This window comes from Mobula birostris, chromosome 2, assembly GCF_030028105.1.
Source record: "Mobula birostris isolate sMobBir1 chromosome 2, sMobBir1.hap1, whole genome shotgun sequence".
NCBI lineage: Eukaryota > Metazoa > Chordata > Chondrichthyes > Myliobatiformes > Myliobatidae > Mobula > Mobula birostris.
Window position 1 is genome coordinate 131,152,073 of NC_092371.1, and position 24,393 is coordinate 131,176,465.

A 24,393-nucleotide genomic window follows, 5' to 3' on the forward strand; every position below is an offset into this window, starting at 1 on the left:
TAGTATTAATGGTAAGATTCTTGGCAGTGTGGAGGATCAGAGGGATCTTGGGGTCTGAGTCCATAGGACACTCAAAGCTGCTGCGCAGGTTGACTCTGTGGTTAAGAAGGTATATGGTGCATTGGCCTTCATCAATCATGGAATTGAACTTAGGAGCCAAGAGGTAATGTCACAGCTATGTAGGACCCTGGTCAGACCCCACTTGGAGTACTGTGCTCAGTTCTGGTCACCTCACTACAGGAAGGATGTAGAAACTATAGAAAGGGTGCAGGGGAGATTTACAGAGATGTTGCCTGGATTGGGGAGCTTGCCTTATGAGAACAGGTTGCGTGAACTCAGCCTTTTCTCCTTGGAGCGGTGGAGGATGAGAGGTGACCTGATAGAGGTGTATAAGATGATGAGAGGCATTGATTGTGTGGAGAGTCAGAGGCTTTTTCCCAGGGCTGAAATGGCTAGCACGAGTGGGCACAGTTTTAAGGTGCTTGGAAGCAGTTACAGAGGAGATGTCAGGGGTAAGTTTTTTTCATGTGCAGAGAGTGGTGAGTGCGTGAAATGGGCTGCTGGTGACAGTGGTGGTGTTGGAAATGATGGGGTCCTTTAGGAAACTCCTGGATAGGTGTATAGAGCTTAGAAAAATAGAAGGCTATGGGAAACCCTAGGAAATTTCTAAAGTAAGTACATGTTTGCACAGTATTGTGGGCTGAAGGGCCTGTATTGTGCTGTAGGTTTTCTATGTTCCTATGTAGTTCACCTCCACGGTTTCCCTCAGGATGTTGTATCAGACTGGGGCCCAGAATGTGTCTCCCACTTCTGCTCTTTCCTCCACACCTCAGTGAGTTTGTCCTCTGGCTGTCGTTCACAGACCAATGGTCAGCAAGTGGAGAAGTTTCTGTGATGCTTTGCCACCTCCAACTTTTCCACATGGAAGTAGTATCGGCTCTGGGCTGAGCTGTGCCACAATATGCACACCTCCTCTGCCACCGGGACATCACCCTGTGAAGTGCAGCGTGGCTACTAACCCCCATTCTTCCCCACAGAGGAGCCATCAGTGAAAGTCCATTCCACCATGGCCCTGCTTCACTGCTGCTGGAAGGTGTGGGAGAGGGCACAGAGGGCCACCCTAGCTGGAAACCTCACCTACTACCAGCAGACCGACTGCCTGCTGCCCTCAGGGAGACTACTCTGGCCTAGCGACTGTGTCGGGCTGTCCACCTGAGATTTGCCCCTGCACACCCAATCCCTTAAGCTGTTGCCCCAGTCCGTTGGTCCTTTCAAGATCACTCGTCGCATCCACCCAGTCATTTCCCTCTCTAGCTGCCGCTTGTTCTCAGAATCACACCTACCTTCCCCGTGTCCTGTCTGGAGCCCGCTGCCCATGGACCACTCAACCCCCTCGGGCCTGCACCTTGAACCTGAGATGGTGGAACGTGGGCCAGTGTATGCCGATCACCCATTGATGGATTCCACGGGGTGTGCAGTGTCTGGTCGACTGGGAAGGGTACATCCAGGAGAACAGGTCTTGGGTGCCATCTTGTATCCATCTCTTGTGGATGAGTTCCACCAGACCCATCTGGATGTCCTGGGCAGTCAGGTGCCGGCCAGAGGCCAGAGTCGGTGGGCCGAGTCCTGTCAGGCCCACACAGGCAGGCAGGCACCTCCCAGAGTCCACCCACCTGACACTCATCATTAGACCCAGCTCTCATCCCCAGTCCTCCTTCACCCATCAAACCAGCCAGCCTTGTGCCGGGGCTTCAAACCTTCAGTTACCTGCGGTGTTAGTATCGGCTCTATCTTGTTTTCTGGCTCCTCGTGGCTTGTCATTTTGCAGTTTATTATTGAAGTTATCGCTCTCCGCTGCTCTGTGTTTGGCTCAACCCTCCTCTCCATTCCTGACACCATCATCCCTACAGTTCTGATCAATAAGCTGCAGGACCTGAGCCTCTGTACCTCACTCTGCAACTGGATCCTCGACTTCCTCACCAGAAGACCATAGTCTTTGTGGATGGGAAATAACATCTCCTCCTCGCTGATGATCAACAGTGGCTCACCTCGGGGGGGGAGGGTGTGCTTAGCCCACCACTCTATCCTCTATATAGACATGACTGTGTGGCTAGGCACTGCTCAAATGCCATCTTTAAATTTGCTGACGACACATCCGTTGTTGGCAGAATTTCGGATGGTGATGAAAAGAAGCGAGATACATCAGCTGGTTGAGTGGTGTCACAGCAACAACCCTAGTGCTCAATGTCAGTAAGACCAAAGAACTGACTGTAGACTTCAGAAAGGGTAAGAGGACGGAACACCAACCTATCCACAGAAAGGGATCAGAAGTGGAAAGACTGAGCAATTTCAAGTTCCTGGGTGTCAATATCTCTGAGATCTAAAACAAGAGAAAATCTGCAGATGCTGGGCATCCAAGGAACACACACAAAATGCTGGAGGAACTCAGCAGGCCAGGCAGCGTCTATGCAAAAGAGTAAACAGTTGATATTTCAAGCCAAGTCCCAATGAAGGGTCTCGGCCCAAAACATCGACTGTTTACTCTGTTCCATCGATGCTGCCTGGCCTGCTGAGTTCCTTCAGCATTTTGTGTGTCTCTGAAATCTAACCTGGACCCAACATATCGATGCAGTTATAAAGAAGGCATGACAGTGGCTATATTTCATTGGAAGTTTGAGAAATTGGGTGTGTCACCATAAACACTTGAAAATTTCTATAGTTGTACTGAGGAGAGCAGTATAACTGGCATCACCGCCTGGTATGGTGGGGTGTTGGGGGGGGGGCTACTGCATTGGATCAGAGTAAACTGCAGAGAATTGTAAACTTGGCTCCATCATGAACACCAGCCGCCATCCAATCCAGGGCACTTTCAAGGAGCGATGCCTCAAAAAGGCGGCGTCCATCATTAAGGACCCCCATCACCCAGGTCATGCCTTGTTCTCATCGCTACCATGAGGAAGGAGGTACAGGAGCCTGAAGGCACACACTCAACAATTCAGAAACAGCTTCTTCCACTCTGCCATAGATTTCTGAATGGACATTGAACCCATCAACACTACCCCCTACACACACACACACACACAGAAATCTGCAGATGCTGGAATTTCAAGCAACACACATCAAAGTTACTGGTGAACGCAGCAGGCCAGGCAGCATCTCTAGGAAGAGGCACAGAAGACGTTTCGGGCCGGAACCCTTCGTCAGGACTCGGGTCTCGGCCCGAAGCGTCGACTGTACCTCTTCCTAGAGAACACTACCTCACTACTTTTTTAAAAATTTCTAATTTTGCACTATTTAATTTAATTTAATTATTTAATATGTATTTACTGCGATTCACGGTTTTTCCCCTTTATTATGTGTGCTGGTGCTGGACTGACTCCCCACCCATCCACCACCCTACACGTTGACTCCCTCCACTACCGGCCACAGCGACTGCAGTGTGAACCAGCTACAAAATGCAGGACAGCCCCTCTCCCAGGCTACTCCGACAGCTGATCCCAAACCCACCCCCTCCACCGCCAAAGACAAGGCCACCACCTACAGCTTCCCCTCCAAGGCACACACTCAGTCTTGACTAGTTCCTCCTCCGTCACCGGGTCTAAAGCCTGGAAGACCCTGTCCAACAGCACCGTGCAAGCACCTTCGTTACAAGGATCACCGTAGTCTGAGGAGCCCCCCCAATCCCACCTTCTCAAGGGCAATTAGAGTCGCCCCCACCACGTGAAAGGATTTAATAAAAAGAGCCAGGGTGGCGGTGCTGGGGAAAGGTGGAGGTTCTGAGATACCGAGAAAGGCGCCGATGAAAGATTCGCGGGCGTTAAGGTTGGAGAGGCTGAGCGTTGGACTGAGGGAACGGGAGAATGGGGGGGGGGGCGTGAAAGACACGGTAACAGAAAGTGTCAGCAGAGGGCCCGTGTGTCCTTCTGTCCGCATCGTGTGTGCTGGACTTGCCATTACCTGTCTCCTGTCTCCGGAGTGGGCGGCAGCACCCCTCCCATTCCTCCCCCCCACACACACTCATTTCTTCTCCGAACTTCTCCATTGGAACAGCTCCTCCCCATCCCCATCCCCCTGAGCACACCCCCCACACACACATCCCCCTTCCTTCCCACCCACAGTTCCACTCCTTCCCTCTTTTTCTCCCATACACTCCATCCCTCTTCGCCCTCAGCCCTCCCTCTCATTCCCATCTGTCCACATCTGCCTCTCGCCCTCTTTCCCCTTGAATTACCCTCCCTTCCTCATCGAGCTCACCCCCACTGTCATCACACTCCTCCTTCGTCTCCTTCCCTTTGTCACATCTCCCTCCTTCCCTTCCCCGGAGGGGGAGGGGAGAGGAGAGTGGGAGGGGACGGGACGGGACGGCATGTCATTGAGGCTCGGAACGGGGAGAGGAGAGCGGACCGACTGAAGATTGGGGCCGCTCGGCGATGCGGCGGCTCCGCAGAGCAGAGGTGTTGCTGCTCACCGCCGCCGCCGGGCTCGCCACCCTCCTGTACTGCCTGCAGCCCAGGCTCCGGCGCCGGCTGTGGGGAGCCGAGCGGGGAGAGTCCGGGGCAGCCGATCTCCAGGAGGGGGTAAGGTGGTTCAGTCTGTCGGTCCGTCACGGCTGTGGGAACCGGCTCATGTGTGTGAAAGAAAATGTGTCTGTGAGAATGCACCGACGTGTTGTGTGGGTTTGAAAAAGTGTAAATTCGTGTGCGTGAAAGCCTGTGTGTGTGTATGTATGAAACCTCTGTATGTGTGCGTGTGCGAGAGAGAGAGAGAGAGAGCGTGTGTGAACATGTATGTATGAGCACCAGTGTGAGTGGAAACGTGTGTGTGTCCACGTGTGTAACAATGTGTAGAACAGCGTCTGTGTGTGTGTGAGAGAGAGAGAAAGAGAAAGAAAACCGGGTGTGTCTGTGAGGAACAGTGTGAAGTGGAACTTGTGTTCATGGGTGGCAGTGCGTTTCTGTGTGTGTGTGGGGGGGGGGGTGCACAGTGTCTGTGGGTGTGCGCGCATCTTTCACTTACAGGTATGTCTGCACGTACGTGTCCCAAGTGCCTGTGGAATCCTGCACACGCTTGTGCGTTTGTGTTTGCCATCGTGTGCGTGTTTATGCATGACCTTGCGTGTATGTGTACTTGTACACGTGAGGCTGAACATTGGTGTGTCTATTCGAATTGGGCTGCTGCATGTTCAGTCTTTAGGTGTCCTCCTTCATTGTGCCTGGCAGCTGGTTAAAAGCAAAGAAACAACACGGGCAACAGGGCATTTGACATGTTTACCTGTGCTAGCTCACTCAAGGAGCAGAGGTGAAGAGATACCCCCTCACCCTCTGGAATCCTTTGCATACTTGTCCATAGTTTTTTTTGATATTGAGAAAACAAGTAGATATGATAAGGACGTGATCCATATATTAATATATTATTTATTATCATTACATATTCAGTAGATACAGTAAAGGATAGATCAATATATTAATTTGTTATATATTACCATTATGAAATAATTGAAATGTTAAGGATGTGTTGTGGAAATGGGTAGATATTTAAATATTAAGGAAATGGTAGTGTAAGGGGCAGAGCTCTGGGATGGAAGTTGAGCTGTGATCGGCTGGGCAAGGGACCCGACACTCTCCTCCTGTACTGATATCTCATTTCACATTCTCCAGATTTGTCCCCGTGACTCTCATTGCAGTTCTATTCTGTGTTGGGAAACATACCTGGCCTTTGTGAGATAGTGAGTGCATGCTCACACAAACACAAACACAGACTCAGATATATTCACAGAATCTCTCTCTCTCTCTCTCTCTCTCTCTCACACACACACACACACACACACACACACACATGATCTCGATCTCTCACACATACACACCCATTGCCAGCTGGTCAGGGCCCCAGCAGAGGGAAGCTCTAATGTCTTTGTCCCGTGATTACTGGAGGTTATTGTCCTCACTGGTCAGTCAGGGATGGCAGAGCAGTTTAAGTTTCCCCTCATGACTGGCTTTCTTGTGGAAATGAGTCTGTTTTGTACCTGGTGAACTCTGGTGTCCTGCTGAGTAATGCCACTGGCCTGCCTCTGTCCCCTAACTCCCCCCTCCACCCATCACCTCTGCATCCCCCTCTCCTCTTTATACTGACCACCTCCTCTCTCCACTCTCAATCCTAACGAAAGGTCTTGACCCAAAATAGCAACCATCTCTCAGCCACCACAGATGCTGCTCGATTCAGAGTTCCTGTAGCAGATGGTGTGTTGATCCAGATTTCAAGATCTGCTCCATTGTGTCCATTTTTCCATATTTTTATTCCATATCGGAAATGTAGAAGACCGATCAGCCCATTGTGTTTACCCCAGCTCACAGAGCAGTCCCATCCCCCGTAAACTCTCCCCACGTTCCCAGGAACTCCACCACAGATTTTGCTCCTCACCCTGACACTATGGGAAATTCACAGCAACCAGTTAACCTGCCGGCTTGCCATCACCGAGACATGGGAGGGAACTGGAGCACTTGGGGAACCCATGTGGTCACAGGGAGAACATGCAGACTCCACCAAGACAGCACGGAAGGTCGGGATTGAGCCTAGCTCTTGGGCACTATGAGGCAGAGGCCCTACCAGCTGTGTCACTGTGTCAGCCAGATCTACACAGTCAGTAGCTGACAGCATCGAGTTGTCCATGCTGCCCTGGAGGCCTTGCTGTGGCCATGTTGTACAAGCCGGCAGTTGCCTCCAGTCACTAGTTCTTTGTATTGTTCCTCTGGATGAGGAAGTGTTCTTAAACACCCATGTCTGTGGACTTGGCTGTCCATTCCTAATGACCTCTGAGGCGGATGGCATTTCAGAAGTGGCACTGCTGGGCTACGTTCCACTGTACATTACCCCTGAATATGGCTCCATGGCAAAATAAATTTTGAATTGCAGAACTGCTGGGAGCAGTGATATACTTGAGGATCTTGTGATCCCAGTCCATAACTCCCTGAAAGTGGCAACACCAGTCGGTAAAGGAGGCACGTGGCATGTTTGTTGTCATCGGTCAGGGCATTGGGCACAAGAGTAAGGAAGCCAGGTTGCAATTGTATAAAACTCTGGTTAGACGGCACTTGGAATATTCCTTGTAGTTCTAGCCACCCTGTTGCAGGAAGGATGTGTAGGCTTTGGAGAGGGTGCAGAAGAGATTTATAAGAATACTGCCTGGATTTGAGGGTATGTGCTACAGACTCGAGCTGTTTTGTCTGTCTGGAGCTGGGGGGGAGACCTGAGGGAGGGTATAAAATAATGAGAAACATTGATAGACTGACAGAATCTTCCTTCCGGGATAAAAATATCTATTACTAGATGACATGAATTTAAGATGAAAGGGGGGAAAGTTTAAAGGAGGTGTGAGAGGCAGGTTTTTTACACAGTGTGGTGGTTGCTTGGACTGAGCTACCAGGAGAAGTAGAGGAACCAGTTACAGAGACATTTAGACACCTCCAGTGGAATTCAGTCTGTGATCACCTGGAGAAACCTTCCCATTGTTTGTGGTGAATTGAAGTTCAAGTTTAATTGTCAATGCATACCCATGAACACATGTGCCAGGGAGGGTCAGTGTCCATCGTGCCGTCTCTGTAGATCGTTTCACTACAACAGAGTGGCGTAAGACTATTGCAGCTCCAGAGACCTGGGTTCAAATCCCGTAGCCACCTGTGAGGAGCTCGTACGTTTTCCCAATGACTGCATGGGTTTCCCCCCAAAACGTACAGTTAATTGGTCACGTGGGTGTAATTGGGCAGCGTGGGCACGTTGGACCAGGAGAGCCTGTTCTCACGCTGTCTCTGCAAATATACAATAAATAACGGTGCATTGAGGGAGTCAGTAACAAGATGCAGACTGGCGTGTTTCAGTACAGAGAAAATACAGAGCCGGTACATACGAGGTTATGACTCCACCTTATTGTACCAGGGGATACTCAGAAGCTGGTGCTACATGCTTTCTTGCTTTTGTATTTTCTGCCTGATGGGAGGGGGAGAAAAAGAATAGCTGGGTGGATGAGGGTCTTTGATTACGTTGACTGCTTTACTGAGACAGTGAGAAGTGTAGACAAGAGGAGAGGAGAGTTTCCCTGATGTTGTGGGCTGTGTCTACAGCTCTCTGCAGTTTCTTGCTGTCACGGGCTGAGCAGTTGTCATAGCAAGCTGTGATGCTTCTGAACAGGATGCTTTCTGTGATGCATCAATAAAATTTGCTAAGGGTCAAATGGGACATGCCATATTTCTTCAGCCTCCTGAGGTTGGTGAGCTGTACCGGCTGTGGCACCTACGTGAGCCTCTCAGGTTCTCTGAGTGACCTGCTCACACCAGCCAGCAGTGATCTCCGCTTGCCTGGTGTCCTGAGATCGGCGAACCTTCCAATCCCAGAATCTGCGCTTGTGGCTCTGTTCGCTACATCCAAGCGGGATCATTGACGGCTGAAGCCTCTGACAAATCTGACCGTGTTTGACAGCTAATTTTTCAGGAATTCAGTGGAGCGACTGCACAATCAGTGATGTTGAAGAAGGATCTGTTGTTGCAAAGCATGTCAACGTGACAGGAGACGGAATTGTCATTAGTCTTGTCTCATTCACTCCTTCTCTCAACAGCTGATTCACAACCCAAACAACTACAGTGGGGGTGAGGCAGACAAGTCAGTGATATTACCTTGATAGAACCATAGAGCACTACAGTCCAGACACAGGCCCTCACCCTGTTCTGTGCTAAACTGTTATTCTGCTTAGTCTCATTGACCTGCACTGGAACCATAGCTCTCCATACTCCTCCCATCCATGTACAGGTACTTATTCAAATTTCTCTCAGATGTTGCAATCAAACCCACATCCACCACTTTGCTCTCTGAGTAGAGAAGTTTCCCCTCAGATTCCTTTTATATATTTCACCTTTCACCCTTAACTTATGACCTCTAGTTCTAGTTTCATTCAGCCTCAGTTGAAAAAGCCTGCATGCACTTAACCTTCTTATTTCCCTCATAATTTTCCACACCTCTATTAAATCTCCCCTTGTTCTCCTGCGCTCCAGGGGATCATGATCCATTCAGTCTTTCTCTATTACTCAGGTCTTCAAGCCCCGGCAACAACCTTGTGAATTTTGTCTGCATTCTTTCAATCTTATTGCTGTTTTTCATGTAGGTGACCAAAGTTGCACACAATACTCTAAATTAGGCCTCACTAATATCTTATGCACCTTCAACATAACATCCCATCTCCTGTACTCAGTACTTTCATTTATGAAGGCCAATGTGCCAAAATCTTCCTTCATGGCCCTATCCCCTTGTGACACCATTTTCAATGAATTATGGGCCTGTATTCCCAGATCCCTTTGTCTGGCAAACGTTGTTCCTGATCCACTGATCCAGAGGGAAGGGCCCTTAGATGACAGATGCTGGATTCTGGAGCAAGATACAGTCGGCTGGGGGAACTCAACGGATCGAGCAGCATTTGTGGGTGGAGGTGGGAGGGATTTGTCAACATTTTGGGTCAGAGCTCTTCGTCAAAACTTTGACATTAGGTTTTGACACAAATCATCGTCAGTTTAATTCCTCTCACAGACGCTGTTGCATCTGCTGGGTCCCTCCAGCAGATGGTTTGTGGCCTCTGTTTAACAGTGTAGTCCCACCCTAGCCCTGCAATGGGGCCGTCGCCTGCACTTTGTGTTCAGTTCTCTGCAGTGAGACTCAAAGCCTTGATCTGGAGATCTGGGTGCTGCCTGCAGGCAGGGCCGTTGATGCCGTAACGGGTTTAAGGTCCCAATAATCTACAAGTAGTTAGAAATCCAACCACACTGGTGGATCCAGAGTTTCAGGGACCAGTCTGGGCAAGGGTAGCAGGTTTTCCATATCTTAAGACATAGAAGGAGACCATTTGGCCCATCGAGTCTATCCTGTCTCACAGAGAAAAGCTATTTCCTCCTAATTATTCCAACACTGGGGAGAATTTTACAATGGCCAACTAATTAACTTGTAGTTAGGATGTAAGAGGAGACTGAAGCATCCAGGGTAAATGTGATCAGAGGGAGAATGCATAAATTCCACACAGACAGCACTGGAAGTCAGGATTTCACCGGGGCTTTGAGATGGTTGATCCACTCTGCCACCCCAAAGTCTGCTTTCCATGCTGGGATGTTGTCTTGGACCCGATGACCCAGATGGTTCCTGGCCACCATATCTGACAATAATCCCATGGTTTGGATTGTAATGCCTCAGCATCTGTGGGGTTGAGACACACTCTGGACTACTGGATGCTACCTGCATTAGAGGGTGTGTGTTATAAGGAGAGGTTGGTCAACTCTGGAGTAGTAGAGGCAGATGGGAGATCTAAGAGACGTTTACAAGACGTTCTGGTAGAGTAGGCAGCTGGTACCTTTTCTCCAGAGTTAAAATGTCAAGTACCAGAGGACTTGCATTTCAGGAACGATCGGGTACATTCAAAGGCAAGTTTTTTTACACGGAGAGTGGTGGTTGCCCGGAGTGTGGTGCCAGAGGTGATGGTGGAGGAGGATACGATTGGAGTGTGGTGCCAGAGGTGATGGTGGAGGAGGATACGATAGATGTAAGTAAGAGGCTCAGGGGTAGGTGTATGAATGTGCAGAGAATGAAGGGGTATGGACCATGTCCAGGCAGAAGGGATCAGGGGATCAGGGGAATCAGGCGTCATTCACTTGGCACTACATTCTGGGCCAGTCCTGCTCCTGTGCTTTACCTTACTGTGTTTGGGAGCACAGGTTCCTGCAGAACAACTATGTCACCGTCACCAACACCAGGAGGGTCTCGGGGTCGGTCAAGGGCTGACAGTGATGAGAGACAGGTCTCCTGGTCCAGGACAGAGAGCGAGGCTTCTCGTGATAGATACAGACACATTGGCTTTCCTCAACACCCCACACCTTCTCGATTGATGGCCCGGGCAGCCTGGGTGCAAGGTGAGCGTTCAGTCTGCTGGGGAGGGGAAGCTGCCGCTGCACTGTGCCAGGAAGACCATTGTCCAGTCTGAAGGTGCTGAGGGTAACGTGGTCTCACAGTGTTGATGACACACGGTGACTCCCCATTGGACAGCATCAACACTAAATTCATTCATGGTAAAACAGACCAGCATTTGTCTTAAATAGAACAAAGACCCTTAAAATAGATCAGCCTGACAGCTCAGGCAAACCTCATCCAAGAGCTATTAGTCAGAACTCGGGGGAATACATGCTGAGGTCATCTTTGGGTCAGTGCCAAGCATCAACGCACCCAAACCATTTGGTCTGTTCTGCCTACCTAAGTCCATGAGCAGCGATCCTGTCAGCCCCATTCCCTGTCCTGTGCTTCCCTCACAGCCTTAAGCACTATTCCAGCTTGAGTTCACAGAGTTTTACAGGATAGAACAGGCCTTTCAGCCCACAGACTCTCTGCTGGCCATCTGTTCTCTCCATATTCATATCAATCCACCCCCCCCCCCAGATTCTACCCCTCGTGCACTCTTGATTTCCTTTTTTAAAAGAGGTTTATCCACTGAATACAGCATTACATTCCTACAACATACCACTATTCCCCCAAATTACAGTCAACAGCTTTGAATTTCAACATACTCATCTCTACCCAGAATGCTCTGGAGCCCCCGTGGTGCCCGTTGGTCTCAGAATTACCCCAGTGTACCCGTGGAAACCGCATGCTCCTTCTCCGGGGACAAATAAGCACAGACGCATCCCTGGAAAAAGGGAAGTAATATGCTTAGGTAGAATCCTTGACTGCCCACCACATGGACCCCAAATGGCCACCTTGGCCAGGCCCTGGAACAAGCCGATTAGGAACTCCCCTGAGTAACCCACTCCCCCCAGCCCTCCACCTCTGCACTGGGTGACTGAAAGTCAGGCGTGTGGGGCAGAACCTGAGGAACGGTCCCTTCAGATACTCAAAGAAAAGTCTTCAAGCTCTCACGCTCTGCACTGACCTGCATGCTAGGGGCAGTTCACAGCGGCCAGTCAGCCAACTGGCTGACATATAATTGGGAGAAAGCAGAGCAACAGGAGAATGTGTAAACTGCAGACAGATGGGAGCTGAGGCTAGGATCCAAGCTGAATCTCTGGAACTGTAAGACAGCAGCTCTACCTGCTGTGCCTCTGAGCCACTACTGTCTTAGATGGAATAAGCTGCCAGCTCAGACTAACCTTACCCCAGGAAAATTCGTCATAGGTCTGAGGAAGTTTTCTGGAATTTTTCTTGTATCAGTGTCAAGGGCCATCCGGCATATCGAATCAACCCAGGAGTGATTCCACCTTTCCCATTGTCCCACATATTACCTTCTCTCAGATGCCCAATCTAATTTTCTTTTTTGAAGGTTGCTTCCAGTATTCCCAAGATAGGGAATCCACAGTAAACAAGTGTGTGTAGGGGGAGAAAAGGCTTTTTTGTGTAATCTTCCCTGTATCCTGCTTGCCACCCTCCAGTGGTGACCCCCCACCCCACCCCCCCGGCCCTGGAAGCTTCTGCTATAGACATCCATGATCTCATAAATATCTCTTCAATGGCCGGACCTTCCTCAGTTGGGAGAGGGAGCCTCAGTTTAATCTCTTGGCCACGGGTGTGACATTGGAGTGAGGAATCAGCCTGAGATGTGCACAGAGCTCTTCCTGGGAGCTGGGTGCTGGATGGTACCAGGGAGTAGACTTAGAAAACAGGTGATATGAGTAAGAATAGTGTTGAGTTGTAAAGTGGGAGAATTGCTTTCTATTGCGGTTGTATAAGACATTGGCAAGACCACACCTGAGTATTATGTACAGTTTTAGTCACCCTGTTATATTAAACTGGAAAGAGTGTAGAGAAGATTTGCAAGAACTGACCAGGATGGGTATGGGGGAAGGGTGGGAAAGGAGTTAACCGCCTCTCTGCTGACGGGGGAGTCTGCACCTCATTTCTAATGGCTGACAAATCACAGGCGCCCCGTCTGTTTCCGGTCTGAGCTCTGGCTCATTCTCATGTAACCACCCCACCCCACCACTCCCCTCCCAGCCCTGCGCACTCCCTCCACACACAGTCCCACTCAGCTTCCAGTTGTGTGAACCAAAGTGATCCCAGCCACACAGCACATCACCCGTCCCAACGTTCCACAGGCACCGCCTGCCTGTCTCTTCCTCAGGCAGTGGGACACACCCAACGTCGAACCCCACTGTGTAACTATCCACACAATCTCCACCTCTCTTCATCACCCCCCTCTCTTCACCCCCTCTCTTCACCCCCCCTTCACCACCACCCTCTCTTCACCATCCCCTCTTCACCATCCTCCTCTTCACCGTCCCCCTCTTCACCACCCCCTCTTCACCACCCCCTCTTCACCATCCCCTCTTCACCATCCCCTCTTCACCATCCCCTCTTCACCATCCCCTCTTCACCACCCCCCTCTTCACCATCCCCTCTTCACCCCCTCTCTTCACCACCTTCTCTTCACCACCCCCCTCTTCACCACCACCTCTTCACCACCACCTCTTCACCACCCCCCTCTTCACCACCCCCCTCTTCACCACCCTCTCTTCACCATCCCCCTCTTCACCACCCCCTCGTCACCACCCCCTGTTCATCACCCCCTCTTCACCACCCCCTGTGCATCATCCCCTCTTCAACACTCACCTGTTCAACACACACCTCTTCACCACCCACCTCTTCACCACCCACCTCTTCATCACCACCCTCTTCACCAGCGCCTCTTCACCAACCCATCTTCACCAGCCCCTCTTCACTCCCCTATTCACCCCCCTCTTCAACCACCTTCATCAACCCCCTCTTCACACCCTCTTCATCACCCCATCACCCTTCTTAATCACCCTCCCTCTTCAACCCCCCTCCTCACCAACCCCTCCTCACCACCCCCCACTTCACCCCACTTCACCTCCGCCCTCCTTCACCACACACTCTCTTCTCCCCTCCCCTTCTCTTCTCCCCCCTCTTAACCAAACACCCCCCCCCCCACCACCTTCTCCCTCTGATTTTCTCTCTGATTCAGACTCAGGAACATTTATTACCTTTTACTTTGTATACTTTGTACTTACGAATTTTGATTCCCTCCACTACTCTCCCTCCCCCAACTCAGCCTACCCCTCCCCCAACTTTGACTCCCCCTCTTCCCAAACTCTGACTCCCCATCTCCCCCCAACTCTGAATCTCCAACTCCCCCAACTCTGACTCTCCATCTCCCCCCAACCCTGACTCTCCATCACCCCCAAGTCTGACTCCCCCAACTCTGACTCCCCCTCTCTCCCCAACTCCGACTCTCCATCTCCCCTCAACTCTGACTCTCCATCTCCCCCAACTCTGACTCTCCATCTCCCCCAACTCTGACTCTCTCTCCCCCAATTCTGACTCTCCATTTCACACCAACTCTGACTTTCCATCTCCCCCAGCTCTAACTCTCCATATCCCCCCAACTCTGACTCTCTGTCCCTCAACTCTGCCTCCCCCTCTCCCCGCAAATCTGACTCTCCATCTCCCCCAACTCTGACTCTCCATCTCCAACATCTCTGACTCTCCATCTCCCCCCAACTCTGACTCTCCAGCTCCCCCAACTCTGACTCTCTCTCCCCCAACTCTGACTCTCTCTCCCCCAACTCTGACTCTCTATCTCCCCCCAACTCTGACTCTCCATCTCCCCCAACTCTGACTCTCCATCTCCCCCAACTCTGACACTCCATCTCCCCGCAACTCTGACTCTCCATCTCCCCGCAACTCTGACTCTCCATCTCCCCCAACTCTGACTCCCCCTCTCCCCCAACTCTGACTCTCTCTTCCTCAACTCTGCCTCCCTCTCTCCCTCAACTCTGACTCTCTCTCCCTCAACTCTGACTCTCCATCTCCCCCAACTCTGACTCCCCCTCTCCCCCAATTCTGAATCTCTCTCGCCGCAACTCTGCCTCTCCCTCTCCCCCCAGATCTGCCTCTCTCTCTCCCCCCAAATCAGCCTCCACCTCTCCCCCAACTCTGCCTCCCCATCTCCCCCCAACTCTGACTCTCCATTTCCCCCAACTCTGACTCTCCATCTCCCCAAACTCTGACTCCCCCTCTCCCACAACTCTGACTCTCTCTTCCTCAACTCTGCCTCCCCCTCTCCCTCAACTCTGACTCTCTCTCCCTCAACTCTGACTCTCTCTCCCCCAACCTTGACTCTCCATCTCCCCCAACTCTGACCCTCCATCTCCCCCAACTCTGACTCTCCATCTCCCCCAACTCTGACTCTCCATCTCCCACAACTCTGACTCCCCCTCTCCCCCAACTCTGACTCTCTCTCCCCGCAACTCTGCCTCTCCCTCTCCCCCCAGATCTACCTCTCCCTCTCCCCCCAAATCAGCCTCGACCTCTCCCCCCAGCTCTGACTCTCCATCTCCCCCCAACTCTGACTCTCTATCTCCCCCAACTATGACTCTCCATCTCCCCCAACTCTGACTCTCCATCTCCCCCCAACTCTGACTCTCCATCTACCCCAACTCTGACTCTCTCTCCCCCAACTCTAACTATTCATCGCCCCCAACTCTGCCTACCCCTCTCCCCCCAACTCTGACTCTCTCTCCCCCCAATTCTGACTCTCTCTCACCCAACACTGCCTCCCCCTCTCCCCCCAACTCTGACTCTCCAGCTCCCCCCAACTCTGACTCTCCATCTCCCCCCAGCTCTGACTCTCCATCTCCCCAAACTCTAACTCTCTCTCCCCCAACTCTGACTCTCCATCTCCCCCAACTCTGACTCTCCATCTCACCCAAGTCTCACTCTTTCTCCCCACAATCTCTGACTCCCCCAACTCTGACTCTCCATCTCCCCCAACTCTGACTCTCCATCTCCCCCCAACTCTGACTCTCTCTCCCAGCTTTGACTCTCTCTCCCCCTTACTTCAACTCTCTCTCCCCACAACTCTGACTTTCCATCTCCCCCAGCTCTAACTCTCCATCTCCCCCAACTCTGACTCTCCATCTCCCCCAACTGTGACTCCCCCTCTCCCCCCAACTCTGACTCTCTCTCCCCCAACTCTGCTTCCCCCTCTCCCCCCCAATTCTGCCTCCCCCTCTTCCCCCAACTCTGACTCTCCATCTCCCCCCAACTCTGACTCTCCATCTCCCCGTCTGACTCTTTCTCCCCACAACTCTGACTCTCTCTCCCCCAACTGTGACTCCCCCTCTCCCCCCAACTCTGACTCTCTCTCCCCCAACTCTGCTTCCCCCTCTCCCCCCAATTCTGCCTCCCCCTCTTCCCCCAACTCTGACTCTCCATCTCCCCCCAACTCTGACTCTCCATCTCCCCGTCTGACTCTTTCTCCCCACAACTCTGACTCTCTCTCCCCCAACTCTGCCTCCCCCTCTCCCCCAACTCTGACTCTCCATCTCCCCCCAACTCTGCCTCCTCCTCGCCCCCAACTCCGACTCTCCATCTCCCCGCAACACTTCCTCCCCATCTCCCCCAACTCTGACTGTCCATCTCCCCCAACTCTGACTCTCCATCTCCCCCCAGCTCTGACTCTCCATCTCCCCCAACTCTGACTCCACCTCTCCCCCCAACTCTGACTCGCTCTTCCTCAACTCTGCCTCCCGCTCTCCCTCAACTCTCACTCTCTCTCCCTCAACTCTGACTCTCTCTTCCCAAATTCTGACTCTCCATCTCCCCCAACACTGACTCTCCATCTCCCCCAAATCTGACTCCCCCTCTTCCCCAACTCTGACTCTCTCTCCCCCCAATTCTGACTCTCTCTCACCCAACACTGCCTCTCCCTCTCCCCCCAAATCAGCCTCGCCCTCTCCCCCAACTCTGCCTCCCCATCTCGCCCCAACTCTGCCTCCCCATCTCGCCCCAACTCTGCCTCCCCATCTCGCCCCAACTCTGACTCTCCATCTCCCCCAACTCTGACTCTCCTTCGCCCCCAACTCTGCATCCCCCTCTCCCTCCAACTCCGACTCTCTCTCCCCCCAACTCTGACTCTCTCTCCCCCAACTCTGCCTGCCCCTCTCCCCCGCAACTCTGACTCTCCATCTCCCCCCAACTCTGACTCTCCATCTCCCCCAACTCTGACTTTCCATCTCCCCCAACTCTGCCTCTCCATCTCCCCACAACTTTGACTCACCATCTCCCCCAACTCTGACTCCCCCTCTCCCCCAACTCTGACTCTCACTTCCTCAACTCTGCCTCCCCCTCTCCCACAACTCTGACTCTCTCTCCCCCAACTCTGACTCTCTCTCCCCGCAACTCTGACTCTCTCTCCACCAACTCTGACTCTCGATTTCCCCCAACTCTGACACTCCATCTCTCCCAACTCTGACTCTCTCTCCCCCAACTCTGACTCTCCATCTCCCCCAACTCTGACTCTCCATCTCCCCCAACTCTGACTCTCCATCTCCCTCAACTCTGCCTCCCCGTCTCCCCCTCAACTCTGACTTTCTCTCCCCAAAATGCTACCTCCCCATCTCCCCCCAACTCTGCCTCCCCCTCTACCCCGAACTCTGACTGTCCATCTCCCCACAACTCTGACTGTCAAACTCCCACAACGTTGACTCTCGCTCCCACCAACTCTGACTCTCCATCTCCCCCAACTCTGACTCTCCATCTCCCACCAACTCTGACTCTCCATCTCCCCCAACTCTGACTCCCCCTCTCCCCCAACTCTGACTCTCCATCAACCCCAACTCTGACTCTCCATCTCCCCCAACTCTGACTCTCCATCTCCCTCAACTCTGCCTCCCCGTCTCCCCCTCAACTCTGACTTTCTCTCCCCAAAATGCTACCTCCCCATCTCCCCCCAACTCTGCCTCCCCCTCTACCCCGAACTCTGACTGTCCATCTCCCCACAACTCTGACTGTCAAACTCCCACAACGTTGACTCTCGCTCCCACCAACTCTGACTCTCCATCTCCCCCAACTCTGACTCTCCATCTCCCACCAACTCTGACTCTCCATCTCCCCCAACTCTGACTCCCCCTCTCCCCCAACTCTGACTCTCCATCAACCCCAACTCTGACTCTCGATCTCCCCAACTCTGACTCTCTCTCCCCCAACTCTGACTCTCCATCTCTCCGTCTGACTCTTTCTCCCCACAACTCTGACTTTCTCTCCCCCAACTCCGCCTCCCCCTCTCCCCCCAAATCTGACTCTCCATCTCCCCCCAACTCTGCCTCCCACCCTCCCCCCAACTCCGACTCTCCATCTCCCCCAACACTTCCTCTCCATCTCCCCCAACTCTGACTCTCCATCTCCCCCAACACTGACTCTCCATCTCCCCCAACTCTGACTCCCACTCTCCCTCAACTCTGACTCTCTCTCCCTCAACCCTGACTCTCCATCTCCCCCAACTCTGACTCCCCCTCTCCCCCAATTCTGAATCTCTCTCGCCGCAACTCTGCCTCTCCCTCTCCCCCCAGATCTGCCTCTCTCTCTCCCCCCAAATCAGCCTCCACCTCTCCCCCAACTCTGCTTCCCCATCTCCCCTAACTCTGCCTCCCCATCTCCCCCCAACTCTGACTCTCCATTTCCCCCAACTCTGACTCTCCATCTCCCCAAACTCTGACTCCCCCTCTCCCACAACTCTGACTCTCTCTTCCTCAACTCTGCCTCCCCCTCTCCCTCAACTCTGACTCTCTCTCCCTCAACTCTGACTCTCTCTCCCCCAAACTTGACTCTCCATCTCCCCCAACTCTGACTCTCCATCTCCCCCAACTCTGACTCTCCATCTCCCACAACTCTGACTCCCCCTCTCCCCCAACTCTGACTCTCTCTCCCCGCAACTCTGCCTCTCCCTCTCCCCCCAGATCTACCTCTCCCTCTCCCCCCAAATCAGCCTCGACCTCTCCCCCCAAATCTGCCTCCCCATCTCCCCTCAACTCTGCCTCCCACTCTCCCCCCAACTCTGACTCCCCAGCTCCCCCCAACTCTGACTCTCCATCTCCCCCCAGCTCTGACTCTCCATCTCCCCAAACTCTAACTCTCTCTCCCCCAACTCTGACTCTCCATCTCCCCCCAACTCTGACTCTCTCACCCCCAACTCTGCCTCCCCCTCTCCCTCCAACTCCTACTCTCTCTCCCCCCAACTCTGCCTGCCCCTCTCCCCCCCAACTCTGACTCTCCATCTCCCCCCAACTCTGACTCTCCATCTCCCCCAACTCTGACTCTCCATCTCACCCAAGTCTCACTCTTTCTCCCCACAATCTCTGACTCCCCCAACTCTGACTCTCCATCTCCCCCAACTCTGACTCTCCATCTCCCCCCAACTCTGACTCTCTCTCCCAGCTTTGACTCTCTCTCCCCCTTACTTCAACTCTCTCTCCCCACAACTCTGACTTTCCATCTCCCCCAGCTCTAACTCTCCATCTCCCCCAACTCTGACTCTCCATCTCCCCCAACTGTGACTCCCCCTCTCCCCCCAACTCTGACTCTCTCTCCCCCAACTCTGCTTCCCCCTCTCCCCCCAATTCTGCCTCCCCCTCTTCCCCCAACTCTGACTCTCCATCTCCCCCCAACTCTGACTCTCCATCTCCCCGTCTGACTCTTTCTCCCCACAACTCTGCCTCTCTCTCCCCCAACTGTGACTCCCCCTCTCCCCCCAACTCTGACTCTCTCTCCCCCAACTCTGCTTCCCCCTCTCCCCCCAATTCTGCCTCCCCCCTCTTCCCCCAACTCTGACTCTCCATCTCCCCCCAACTCTGACTCTCCATCTCCCCGTCTGACTCTTTCTCCCCACAACTCTGACTCTCTCTCCCCCAACTCTGCCTCCCCCTCTCCCCCCAACTCTGACTCTCCATCTCCCCCCCAACTCTGCCTCCCCCTCGCCCCCCAACTCCGACTCTCCATCTCCCCGCAACACTTCCTCCCCATCTCCCCCAACTCTGACTGTCCATCTTCCCCAACTCTGACTCTCCATCTCCCCCCAGCTCTGACTCTCCATCTCCCCCAACTCTGACTCCCCCCTCTCCCCCAACTCTGACTCTCCATCAACCCCAACTCTGACTCTCCATCTCCCCCAACTCTGACTCTCCATCTCCCTCAACTCTGCCTCCCCCGTCTCCCCCTCAACTCTGACTTTCTCTCCCCAAAATGCTACCTCCCCATCTCCCCCCAACTCTGCCTCCCCCTCTACCCCGAGCTCTGACTGTCCATCTCCCCACAACTCTGACTGTCAAACTCCCACAACGTTGACTCTCGCTCCCACCAACTCTGACTCTCCATCTCCCCCAACTCTGACTCTCCATCTCCCACCAACTCTGACTCTCCATCTCCCCCAACTCTGACTCCCCCTCTCCCCCAACTCTGACTCTCCATCAACCCCAACTCTGACTCTCGATCTCCCCAACTCTGACTCTCTCTCCCCCAACTCTGACTCTCCATCTCTCCGTCTGACTCTTTCTCCCCACAACTCTGACTTTCTCTCCCCCAACTCCGCCTCCCCCTCTCCCCCCAAATCTGACTCTCCATCTCCCCCCAACTCTGCCTCCCACCCTCCCCCCAACTCCGACTCTCCATCTCCCCCAAACACTTCCTCTCCATCTCCCCCAACTCTGACTCTCCATCTCCCCCAACACTGACTCTCCATCTCCCCCAACTCTGACTCCCACTCTCCCTCAACTCTGACTCTCTCTCCCTCAACCCTGACTCTCCATCTCCCCCAACTCTGACTCCCCCTCTCCCCCAATTCTGAATCTCTCTCGCCGCAACTCTGCCTCTCCCTCTCCCCCCAGATCTGCCTCTCTCTCTCCCCCCAAATCAGCCTCCACCTCTCCCCCAACTCTGCTTCCCCATCTCCCCTAACTCTGCCTCCCCATCTCCCCCCAACTCTGACTCTCCATTTCCCCCAACTCTGACTCTCCATCTCCCCCAACTCTGACTCCCCCTCTCCCCCAATTCTGAATCTCTCTCGCCGCAACTCTGCCTCTCCCTCTCCCCCCAGATCTGCCTCTCTCTCTCCCCCCAAATCAGCCTCCACCTCTCCCCCAACTCTGCCTCCCCATCTCCCCCCAACTCTGACTCTCCATTTCCCCCCAACTCTGACTCTCCATCTCCCCAAACTCTGACTCCCCCTCTCCCACAACTCTGACTCTCTCTTCCTCAACTCTGCCTCCCCCTCTCCCTCAACTCTGACTCTCTCTCCCCCAACCTTGACTCTCCATCTCCCCCAACTCTGACCCTCCATCTCCCCCAACTCTGACTCTCCATCTCCCCCAACTCTGACTCTCCATCTCCCACAACTCTGACTCCCCCTCTCCCCCAACTCTGACTCTCTCTCCCCGCAACTCTGCCTCTCCCTCTCCCCCCAGATCTACCTCTCCCTCTCCCCCCAAATCAGCCTCGACCTCTCCCCCCAGCTCTGACTCTCCATCTCCCCCCAACTCTGACTCTCTATCTCCCCCAACTATGACTCTCCATCTCCCCCAACTCTGACTCTCCATCTCCCCCCAACTCTGACTCTCCATCTACCCCAACTCTGACTCTCTCTCCCCCAACTCTAACTATTCATCGCCCCCAACTCTGCCTACCCCTCTCCCCCCCAACTCTGACTCTCTCTCCCCCCAATTCTGACTCTCTCTCACCCAACACTGCCTCCCCCTCTCCCCCCAACTCTGACTCTCCAGCTCCCCCCAACTCTGACTCTCCATCTCCCCCCAGCTCTGACTCTCCATCTCCCCAAACTCTAACTCTCTCTCCCCCAACTCTGACTCTCCATCTCCCCCAACTCTGACTCTCCATCTCACCCAAGTCTCACTCTTTCTCCCCACAATCTCTGACTCCCCCAACTCTGACTCTCCATCTCCCCCAACTCTGACTCTCCATCTCCCCCCAACTCTGACTCTCTCTCCCAGCTTTGACTCTCTCTCCCCCTTACTTCAACTCTCTCTCCCCCACAACTCTGACTTTCCATCTCCCCCAGCTCTAACTCTCCATTCTCCCCCAACTCTGACTCTCCATCTCCCCCAACTGTGACTCCCCCTCTCCCCCCAACTCTGACTCTCTCTCCCCCAACTCTGCTTCCCCCTCTCCCCCCCAATTCTGCCTCCCCCTCTTCCCCCAACTCTGACTCTCCATCTCCCCCCAACTCTGACTCTCCATCTCCCCGTCTGACTCTTTCTCCCCACAACTCTGACTCTCTCTCCCCCAACTGTGACTCCCCCTCTCCCCCCAACTCTGACTCTCTCTCCCCCAACTCTGCTTCCCCCTCTCCCCCCAATTCTGCCTCCCCCTCTTCCCCCAACTCTGACTCTCCATCTCCCCCCAACTCTGACTCTCCATCTCCCCGTCTGACTCTTTCTCCCCACAACTCTGACTCTCTCTCCCCCAACTCTGCCTCCCCCTCTCCCCCAACTCTGACTCTCCATCTCCCCCCAACTCTGCCTCCTCCTCGCCCCCAACTCCGACTCTCCATCTCCCCGCAACACTTCCTCCCCATCTCCCCCAACTCTGACTGTCCATCTCCCCCAACTCTGACTCTCCATCTCCCCCCAGCTCTGACTCTCCATCTCCCCCAACTCTGACTCCACCTCTCCCCCCAACTCTGACTCGCTCTTCCTCAACTCTGCCTCCCGCTCTCCCTCAACTCTCACTCTCTCTCCCTCAACTCTGACTCTCTCTTCCCAAATTCTGACTCTCCATCTCCCCCAACACTGACTCTCCATCTCCCCCAAATCTGACTCCCCCTCTTCCCCAACTCTGACTCTCTCTCCCCCCAATTCTGACTCTCTCTCACCCAACACTGCCTCTCCCTCTCCCCCCAAATCAGCCTCGCCCTCTCCCCCAACTCTGCCTCCCCATCTCGCCCCAACTCTGCCTCCCCATCTCGCCCCAACTCTGCCTCCCCATCTCGCCCCAACTCTGACTCTCCATCTCCCCCAACTCTGACTCTCCTTCGCCCCCAACTCTGCATCCCCCTCTCCCTCCAACTCCGACTCTCTCTCCCCCCCAACTCTGACTCTCTCTCCCCCAACTCTGCCTGCCCCTCTCCCCCGCAACTCTGACTCTCCATCTCCCCCCCAACTCTGACTCTCCATCTCCCCCAACTCTGACTTTCCATCTCCCCCAACTCTGCCTCTCCATCTCCCCACAACTTTGACTCACCATCTCCCCCAACTCTGACTCCCCCTCTCCCCCAACTCTGACTCTCACTTCCTCAACTCTGCCTCCCCCTCTCCCACAACTCTGACTCTCTCTCCCCCAACTCTGACTCTCTCTCCCCGCAACTCTGACTCTCTCTCCACCAACTCTGACTCTCGATTTCCCCCAACTCTGACACTCCATCTCTCCCAACTCTGACCTCTCTCTCCCCCAACTCTGACTCTCCATCTCCCCCAACTCTGACTCTCCATCTCCCCCAACTCTGACTCTCCATCTCCCTCAACTCTGCTCCCCGTCTCCCCCTCAACTCTGACTTTCTCTCCCCAAAATGCTACCTCCCCATCTCCCCCCAACTCTGCCTCCCCCTCTACCCCGAACTCTGACTGTCCATCTCCCCACAACTCTGACTGTCAAACTCCCACAACGTTGACTCTCGCTCCCACCAACTCTGACTCTCCATCTCCCCCAACTCTGACTCTCCATCTCCCACCAACTCTGACTCTCCATCTCCCCCCAACTCTGACTCCCCCTCTCCCCCAACTCTGACTCTCCATCAACCCCAACTCTGACTCTCCATTTCCCCAACTCTGACTCTCCATCTCCCTCAACTCTGCCTCCCCGTCTCCCCCTCAACTCTGACTTTCTCTCCCCAAAATGCTACCTCCCCATCTCCCCCCAACTCTGCCTCCCCCTCTACCCCGAACTCTGACTGTCCATCTCCCCACAACTCTGACTGTCAAACTCCCACAACGTTGACTCTCGCTCCCACCAACTCTGACTCTCCATCTCCCCCAACTCTGACTCTCCATCTCCCACCAACTCTGACTCTCCATCTCCCCAACTCTGACTCCCCCCTCTCCCCCAACTCTGACTCTCCATCAACCCCAACTCTGACTCTCGATCTCCCCAACTCTGACTCTCTCTCCCCCAACTCTGACTCTCCATCTCTCCGTCTGACTCTTTCTCCCCACAACTCTGACTTTCTCTCCCCCAACTCCGCCTCCCCCTCTCCCCCCAAATCTGACTCTCCATCTCCCCCCAACTCTGCCTCCCACCCTCCCCCCAACTCCGACTCTCCATCTCCCCCAACACTTCCTCTCCATCTCCCCCAACTCTGACTCTCCATCCACCCCCCAACACTGACTCTCCATCTCCCCCAACTCTGACTCCCACTCTCCCTCAACTCTGACTCTCTCTCCCTCAACCCTGACTCTCCATCTCCCCCAACTCTGACTCCCCCTCTCCCCCAATTCTGAATCTCTCTCGCCGCAACTCTGCCTCTCCATCTCCCCCCAGATCTGCCTCTCTCTCTCCCCCCAAATCAGCCTCCACCTCTCCCCC

The 24,393-nt window shown here is 53.8% G+C and overlaps 1 protein-coding gene across 1 annotated transcript in view; it reads left to right on the top strand.

Moving 5' to 3' along the window:
* Positions 1-4,430: 4,430 nt before the first annotated feature.
* Positions 4,431-24,393, top strand: part of LOC140210892 (zinc transporter ZIP9-B-like) — a 147,792-nt gene continuing 127,829 nt past the window's right edge. Inside the window, exons 1-2 of the mRNA XM_072280159.1 lie at positions 4,431-4,577; positions 8,606-8,636. Coding sequence (XP_072136260.1) covers positions 4,431-4,577; positions 8,606-8,636 — 178 coding nt within the window. The remainder of the gene's footprint in view (positions 4,578-8,605; positions 8,637-24,393) is intronic.